This window comes from Drosophila gunungcola, unplaced genomic scaffold (genome assembly GCF_025200985.1).
Source record: "Drosophila gunungcola strain Sukarami unplaced genomic scaffold, Dgunungcola_SK_2 000016F, whole genome shotgun sequence".
NCBI classification, from domain to species: domain Eukaryota; kingdom Metazoa; phylum Arthropoda; class Insecta; order Diptera; family Drosophilidae; genus Drosophila; species Drosophila gunungcola.
The window spans coordinates 1,263,182-1,272,112 of record NW_026453199.1 but is presented as its reverse complement, the minus strand read 5'-3'; the positions used below and the strand labels follow the sequence as shown (position 1 = coordinate 1,272,112).

The 8,931-nt window shown below is 40.4% G+C and overlaps 1 protein-coding gene across 1 annotated transcript; it reads right to left on the bottom strand.

Moving 5' to 3' along the window:
• Nucleotides 1–4,785: 4,785 nt before the first annotated feature.
• On the bottom strand, nucleotides 4,786–6,600 carry LOC128263713 (uncharacterized). Its single transcript, XM_052998805.1, has 2 exons — nucleotides 5,470–6,600; nucleotides 4,786–5,155 (listed from the first exon to the last, which is right to left on the bottom strand). The coding sequence occupies exon 1, from the start codon at nucleotides 6,499–6,501 to the stop codon at nucleotides 5,716–5,718; it is 786 nt and encodes a 261-aa protein (XP_052854765.1). The 5' UTR covers nucleotides 6,502–6,600; the 3' UTR covers nucleotides 4,786–5,155; nucleotides 5,470–5,715.
• Between the last annotated feature and the right edge of the window lie 2,331 nt (nucleotides 6,601–8,931).

Here is an 8,931-nt window from a genome sequence, read left to right as displayed (position 1 = left end):
ACGACCTCCTCCAAAGTTTGCTCATTTTCAAGCAATTTCTTCTTTAAGTCTAATGGGGCCCAGACATCAATAATTTGGTCGGTTAAACAGATTTCTTCGATTTGTCTCTTAGTCTCACCAAATGAGCACTTAGCGATTTGTTGGCGTAATCTAAGTAAAAACTCCGTAAAACCTTCTCCCTCCACCGGTGTCATAGATCGAAACAGGTGCCTTTCGAACGCAAAATTTCGCAGCGGTGAAAAATTCTCATTTAGTTTGCTTACCAAAGGAGTAAACACGTCATTTTTAGCCTTGTCGTCGTATCGTATGGTATCAAGGCGCCGGGAATGCTATACACAACCGCCTGAAGCTGAGGTCTACCCAAGTGAAGGAGTTTATTCCTCTTTTTATACACATTTGTGATCTCCTTCGTGTCCACATATATAGTAAATGCGCGCAGCCACATTTCCCACTCCGTACGCCATAGCGCCTTGTCCATCGCCTGGCATAGAAAAGGTTTCAGCTCCGTCATAGTTATTCCTGAAATTAAACATAAATTCCAGAATAGTCCTTCAACATCGGGCTTTTCTGTATTCTCTTTCTTTGCTCTTATTCCATTAGGAACAGATAACTTAAGGCTTTTACTTCTTTCCTTGATCTCATTCCATTTGAAATAGGCTCGTTTATTTTTTTTTTTTTTAGCTAAGGCTCATTCCATTTGGAATTTCTTGTTCTCATTCCATTTGGAATAGACTCTTTTATTTTTTTTTTTTTGGATTGGGAATACTCTTTCTCTTTTTCCACTCTGGCAATGCTGTGTGCCTGTGTCTTCTTCTTCTTTTTTTCTACTTACATTTCTTTTGCACACTTAAAGTTTGCTGATTTAATCGATTCGATTATCTTTTTCTTGCAAAAGGTTAGCACAAACTTAATCTCCGGTTTTATTCTCGTCGCCAGGGTAAAGACCATGATCTCCCACTGAATGAAAACACTTTATATCAACTGATAATTATATTCTTTATTGACCATCCGCTCTGGTCGGTGACTCTGGAACTAATAATAAGGCGTTGCCAACGGATTGGCAAAGTACCAGCCAAACCTACTGTGGAGATAGGAAGAGAACATTACTCTTCTCCTTAGCGTCGCTCTCTGCTGGTACAGGTCGCCACACCCCTTCCTTTTTCTTTAGACGGAGTCTCAGGTCTTCGTTTGGTATATGCTGCTTACTAGACATCGAATCCTCCTGTCCCGTTAAAGCATAGAATTTCGAGACATCCTGTGAGCTTAAAGTCTCTGTTGTTGGCTGTAAAGATATCGAAGTTGAAGGAAAGGAGTCTGCGTCGACGTCCATCGGATTTGTCGACATAGACGATTTAGTCTCTACTATCTTTTTTAAATGACCAACGTTTCTGGTGTACGTCTTACCACCCCCGAGTATCTGGATAACATTTCCTTCTCGCTTAGTAACTTAGTGGTCGTATCAAATGTAGGTGTCAATTTGTGTGGGAATACTACGTTCTTTAAAAGTACTTTGTCACCAATTCGAATATCCAAGTTTCCCGCGCTCCTGGATTTGTCTGCATACTGTTTCCCTTTTTCTTTTCCAGCAGATCCCTGCCTTTTTCCTCTGAGTCTGCCATCACGCCAACAAGATCCTGGATGCTAGGAATTTTATCCCTAATCACCCTGTTGAACATTAGTTCCGTCGGTGGAGCGCCTGTGGTACCGTGTGGAGTAACATTGTACATCAATACGAATTTCTGGATTTCTTTCTTGTAGCTGTCGTTATTCGCGTGAGCTATCTTCAAACGTTTCACAAGAGATCGGTTCATGTTCTCTACTTCGCCGTTAGCCTGGGGCCAGTAGGGAGGTGTAGGCATTAATTTAATTCCGTTTGTGTGGCAAAAACTTTTGAACTTAGCGCTTACAAATTGCCTACCATTATCAGTCGTTAGCGTCTCTGTAAATCCTAGCCGTGAAAATATCTCCTTCATCTCATCAATAATTATTTTGGATGATATAAATCTGATTAATTTGAATTCTATATACCTTGAGTAATAATCTATGAGGACTTATATATTCTCACCGTTAGGTAATGGTATATACCTTGAGTAATAATCTATGAGGACTAATATATTCTCACCGTTAGGTAATGGTCCCAAAAGATCAGTCGCTAGACATTTCCAGGGTCCATCCGGAAACGGGTGTCGTTGCATCGGAGCAGACCTTGATGGCATTGACACTATAAGACAATCTCGGCACGCCTTAACGCATTGTTCAGCATCTTTTTCCAAACATGGCCACCAAACCTTTGAACGCAATCTTCGTTTCATGGCACTTATTCCGGGATGCCCTTCGTGAGCAAGGTTAAGGATTACACATCGTAGTTTTCGTGGAATTACTAACCGGGTGCCTCGAAGTAGGATATCACCGACTATAGACAGTTCCAGCCGAAACGGGTAATGCGGGCTTGACAAATTCGCTTTCCATGAGTCTTGATTAAGACACGTCATTGCATCCACCATCTCCTCATCTAGGACACTCATTTCGCTGACTTCAGATATAGAGATGGATTTAGGTATGGATGTTGACAGTATGCGAAAAATATGCTCCTCTCCAGCCCAGTCGTAAGGTTCTGCATCAGTATGTTGGCACAGTCTTGACAGTGAGTCAGCAATATTATCTTTTCCCGTTTTATAAATAACATGAAAACGGTAAAATTGCAACGTCAGCAACCACCTTTCAATTCTAGCCGGGGGTCGTGATGTTGGTTTAAAGATCGTCTCTAACGGCTTGTGATCAGTTATTAAGTCAAATTTTAAACCAACCAATAAAAATATAATTTTTCCACACCCCACACCAACGCCAGGCTTTCCTTTTCGGTTTGCAAATATCTCTTTTCTACCGGTGAAAGGCTCTTGCTGGCAAATGATATTATTCGTGGGCTGTTAGATTTGTCAAACTGTACTAATAGAGCACCAAGAGCTACCGGACTAGCATCCGCAATTAAACAGGTTTTGTCTTTAGGGTTAAAGTATGAGAGTTTTGGTACTGCTGCAATACTTATTTTAATATTTTAAATGCTTCATCCTGCTCTTTACCCCAAACAAATGGTTCATGACTCTTTAGTAATTTCCTTAATGGATCAGTACTGTCTGCCAGGTCAACCACAAATTTAGCCACGTATGTAGCTAGACCAAGGAAACTGCGTATTTCTTCTTTATTTTTGGGAGCTCTGAACTCAGTAATAACCTTAACTTTTTCTGGATCAACTTCGATCCTAAAAATTTTAATTTCTGAGCTCTTAGTGTACATTTCTTTTCGTTCAGCAAAATATTATTATTTTTCAAAATTGTCCTTACCATTTTTAGGGCTGCGTCATGTTCGCTCCCAAAGACTATTATGTCGTCAATGTAGTTTAAGTCATTTTGACAAGGAGATATGAGTTTTTCCATCAACCTTTGGAATATTTCAGGTGCCAAGTTCACCCTAAACATTAAACGTTTGTATCGAAATAAACCACAGTGCGTAATAAATGTTGTAATTCCTCTGCTGGATTCGGCCAATTCCAATTGATAATAGGCGTTTTTTAGGTCGAGCCTTGAAAAATGTTTGGCACCCCTTAGTTTAGTCATAAAATTATCAAAAGTTGGCAATGGGTAGTTTTCTCTCTGAATAGCTTTATTTGCACGCCGCATATCTATGCATAAACGAATATCACCATCATCTTTAAATGCAATAACCAAAGGTGATATCCAGGCGCTTGGACCAGATACGGGTTCAATAATGTCCATGCTTAATGCTTCTTCGAGTTTTTTATCAATTTTTTCTTCCAACGCTGTCGGTACATGCCTAATGGGTTGTTGGATGGGAGTAATGGATTCGTCAATCGAAAGTTTGACTGAAACGTCACGCCATTTGGGAAACGGTTCAACTTTTTCAACTCTATGTACGCTTAGTCCCAGTCTTAAGACGTTGAGTTTTATAGCTGTGTCACGTCCTAACAAAGATTGTTTACTATTTTCAATAACTTAAAAAGTATCAATTAGTTCAGAATCGTTCCGTACCGAAATCGGTGCTTCGAAAATTTGTAATACCTTGAGAAGACGGTCTGAGGCATAAGCTCTAAATTGGTTTACTGATTCTGTGCGAGCGTTAAAAATGACTGCTTTTCCCTCGCGCAATTGTTGCCAATCCGAATGACTGATTAGGTTATACTTTGAGACGGGATCAATAATCATGGCGACCGTATGACCACTTATTTTACACCGAATCTCTTCCTCGCCGGATTGCTCATTTGCTACTCTAAACAGGTTGGTAGACTTTGAATCGCCATACTCATTTTGAGTTTCATTACTTATTGATCCTAGTATTTCCCTGACGTCGCCGTTTTCGATCCGGTTCTTCCATACCGAAGAACGATTTTCGTACCCTCGTACGGCATTTCTTATAAAAATGCCCGAGTCTATCCCATTTTCTGCACCTCATGTTCCTAGCGGGGCATTCCGCGCTGTTTTCCCGATGCCCTCTTCTACCACATCTTCCGCACTCCATACCCGTATCGTGCTGTATAATTTTGTTAATGCTGCTTGAGGTAGTTGGTGCGGCCATAGACTGCGTTTGTTTGTTTACTTGCTCATCTATGCAACATGTTTTTACGACCTCCTCCAAAGTTTGCTCATTTTCAAGCAATTTCTTCTTTAAGTCTAATGGGGCCCAGACATCAATAATTTGGTCGGTTAAACAGATTTCTTCGATTTGTCTCTTAGTCTCACCAAATGAGCACATAGCGATTTGTTGGCGTAATCTAAGTAAAAACTCCGTAAAACCTTCTCCCTCCACCGGTGTCATAGATCGAAACAGGTGCCTTTCGAACGCGAAATTTCGCAGCGGTGAAAAATTCTCATTTAGTTTGCTTACCAAAGGAGTAAACACGTCATTTTTAGCCTTGTCGTCGTATCGTATGGTATCAAGGCGCCGGGAATGCTATACACAACCGCCTGAAGCTGAGGTCTACCCAAGTGAAGGAGTTTATTCCTCTTTTTATACACATTTGTGATCTCCTTCGTGTCCACATATATAGTAAATGCGCGCAGCCACATTTCCCACTCCGTACGGCATAGCGCCTTGTCCATCGCCTGGCATAGAAAAGGTTTCAGCTCCGTCATAATTATTCCTGAAATTAAACATAAATCCCAGAATAGTCCTTCAACATCGGGCTTTTCTGTATTCTCTTTCTTTGCTCTTATTCCATTAGGAACAGATAACTTAAGGCTTTTACTTTTTTCCTTGATCTCATTCCATTTGAAATAGGCTCGTTTATTTTTTTTTTTTTTTAGCTAAGGCTCATTCCATTTGGAATTTCTTGTTCTCATTCCATTTGGAATAGACTCTTTTATTTTTTTTTTTTTGGATTGGGAATAGACTTTCTCTTTTTCCACTCTGGCAATGCTGTGTGCCTGTGTCTTCTTCCTCTTTTTTTCTACTTACATTTCTTTTGCACACTTAAAGTTTGCTGATTTAATCGATTCGATTATCTTTTTCTTGCAAAAGGTTAGTACAAACTTAATCTCCGGTTTTATTCTCGTCGCCAGTGTAAAGACCATGATCTCCCACTGAATGAAAACACTTTATATCAACTGATAATTATATTCTTTATTGACCATCCGCTCTGGTCGGTGACTCTGGAACTAATAATAAGGCGTTGCCAACGGATTGGCAAAGTACCAGCCAAACCTACTGTGGAGATAGGAAGAGAACATTACTCTTCTCCTTAGCGTCGCTCTCTGCTGGTACAGGTCGCCACACCCCTTCCTTTTTCTTTAGACGGAGTCTCAGGTCCTCGTTTGGTATATGCTGCTTACTAGACATCGAATCCTCCTGTCCCGTTAAAGCATAGAATTTCGAGACATCCTGTGAGCTTAAAGTCTCTGTTGTTGGCTGTAAAGATATCGAAGTTGAAGGAAAGGAGTCTGCGTCGACGTCCATCGGATTTGTCGACATAGACGATTTAGTCTCTACTATCTTTTTTAAATGACCAACGTTTCTGGTGTACGTCTTACCACCCCCGAGTATCTGGTCAACATTTCCTTCTCGCTTAGTAACCTCATAAGTGGTCGTATCAAATGTAGGTGTCAATTTGTGTGGGAATACTACGTTCTTTAAAAGTACTTTGTCGCCAATTCGAATATCCAAGTTTCCCGCGCTCCTGGATTTGTCTGCATACTGTTTTCCTTTTTCTTTTTCCAGCAGATCCCTGCCTTTTTCCTCTGAGTCTGCCATCACGCCAACAAGATCCTGGATGCTAGGAATTTTATCCCTAATCACCCTGTTGAACATTAGTTCCGTCGGTGGAGCGCCTGTGGTACCGTGTGGAGTAACATTGTACATCAATACGAATTTCTGGATTTCTTTCTTGTAGCTGTCGTTATTCGCGTGAGCTATCTTTAAACGTTTCACAGGAGATCGGGTTATGTTCTCTACTTCGCCGTTAGCCTGGGGCCAGTAGGGAGGTGTAGGCATTAATTTAATTCCGTTTGTGTGGCAAAAACTTTTGAACTTAGCGCTTACAAATTGCCTACCATTATCAGTCGTTAGCGTCTCTGTAAATCCTAGCCGTGAAAATATCTCCTTCATCTCATCAATAATTATTTTGGATGATATAAATCTGATTAATTTGAATTCTATATACCTTGAGTAATAATCTATGAGGACTTATATATTCTCACCGTTAGGTAATGGTATATACCTTGAGTAATAATCTATGAGGACTAATATATTCTCACCGTTAGGTAATGGTCCCAAAAGATCAGTCGCTAGACATTTCCAGGGTCCATCCGGAAACGGGTGTCGTTGCATCGGAGCAGGCCTTGATGGCATTGACACTATAAGACAATCTCGGCACGCCTTAACGCATTGTTCAGCATCTTTTTCCAAACATGGCCACCAAACCTTTGAACGCAATCTTCGTTTCATGGCACTTATTCCGGGATGCCCTTCGTGAGCAAGGTTAAGGATTACACCTCGTAGTTTTCGTGGAATTACTAACCGGGTGCCTCGAAGTAGGATATCACCGACTATAGACAGTTCCAGCCGAAACGGGTAATGCGGGCTTGACAAATTCGCTTTCCATGAGTCTTGATTAAGACACGTCATTGCATCCACCATCTCCTCATCTAGGACACTCATTTCGGTGACTTCAGATATAGAGATGGATTTAGGTATGGATGTTGACAGTACGCGAAAAATATGCTCCTCTCCAGCCCAGTCGTAAGGTTCTGCATCAGTATGTTGGCACAGTCTTGACAGTGAGTCAGCAATATTTTCTTTTCCCGTTTTATAAATAACATGAAAACGGTAAAATTGCAACGTCAGCAACCACCTTTCAATTCTAGCCGGGGGTCGTGATGTTGGTTTAAAGATCGTCTCTAACGGCTTGTGATCAGTTATTAAGTCAAATTTTAAACCAACCAATAAAAATATAATTTTTCCACACCCCACACCAACGCCAGGCTTTCCTTTTCGGTTTGCGAATATCTCTTTTCTACCGGTGAAAGGCTCTTGCTGGCAAATGATATTATTCGTGGGCTGTTAGATTTGTCAAACTGTACTAATAGAGCACCAAGAGCTACCGGACTAGCATCCGCAATTAAACAGGTTTTGTCTTTAGGGTTAAAGTATGAGAGTTTTGGTACTGCTGCAATACTTATTTTAATATTTTTAATGCTTCATCCTGCTCTTTACCCAAAACAAATGGTTCATGACTCTTTAGTAATTTCCTTAATGGATCAGTACTGTCTACCAAGTCAACCACAAATTTAGCCACGTATGTAGCTAGACCAAGGAAACTGCGTATTTCTTCTTTATTTTTGGGAGCTCTGAACTCAGTAATAACCTTAACTTTTTCTGGATCAACTTCGATCCCTTGATCGGACAAAATGTGGCCTAAAAATTTTAATTTCTGAGCTCTTAGTGTACATTTCTTTTCGTTCAGCAAAATATTATTATTTTTCAAAATTGTCCTTACCATTTTTAGGGCTGCGTCATTTTCTTCCATATTGCTCCCAAAGACTATTATGTCGTCAATGAAGTTTAAGTCATTTTGACAAGTCGAAACAGGTGCCTTTCGAACTCGAAATTTCGCAGCGGTGAAAAATACTCATTTAGTTTGCTTACCAAAGGAGTAAACACGTCATTTTTAGCCTTGTCGTCGTATCGTATGGTATCAAGGCGCCGGGAATGCTATACACAACCGCCTGAAGCTGAGGTCCACCCAAGTGAAGGAGTTTATTCCTCTTTTTATACACATTTCTGATCTCCTTCGTGTCCACATATATAGTAAATGCGCGCAGCCACATTTCCCACTCCGTACGGCATAGCGCCTTGTCCATCGCCTGGCATAGAAAAGGTTTCAGCTCCGTCATAATTATTCCTGAAATTAAACATAAATCCCAGATAAGTCCTTCAACATCGGGCTTTTCTGTATTCTCTTTCTTTGCTCTTATTCCATTAGGAACAGATAACTTAAGGCTTTTACTTCTTTCCTTGATCACATTCCATTTGGAATAGGCTCTTTTATTTTTTTTTTAGCTAAGGCTCATTCCATTTGGAATTTCTTGTTCTCATTCCATTTGGAATAGACTCTTTTATTTTTTTTTTTAATTTGGAATAGACTTTCTCTTTTTCCACTCTGGCAATGCTGTGTGCCTGTGTCTTCTTCTTCTTTTCTTCTACTTACATTTCTTTTGCAAAATGTTAGCACAAACTTGATCTCCGGTTTTATTCTCTTCGCCAGTGTAAAGACCATGATCTCCCACTGAATGAAAACACTTTATATCAACTGATAATTATATTCTTTATTGACCATCCGCTCTGGTCGGTGACTCTGGAACTAATAATAAGGCGTTGCCAACGGATTGGCAAAGTACCAGCCAAACCTACTGTGGAGATAGG

Excerpts from the sequence above, each read along its gene's own strand:
- LOC128263713 (XM_052998805.1), bottom strand. The coding sequence starts at position 6,501 with ATGCCTACACCTCCCTACTGGCCCCAGGCTAACGGCGAAGTAGAGAAC.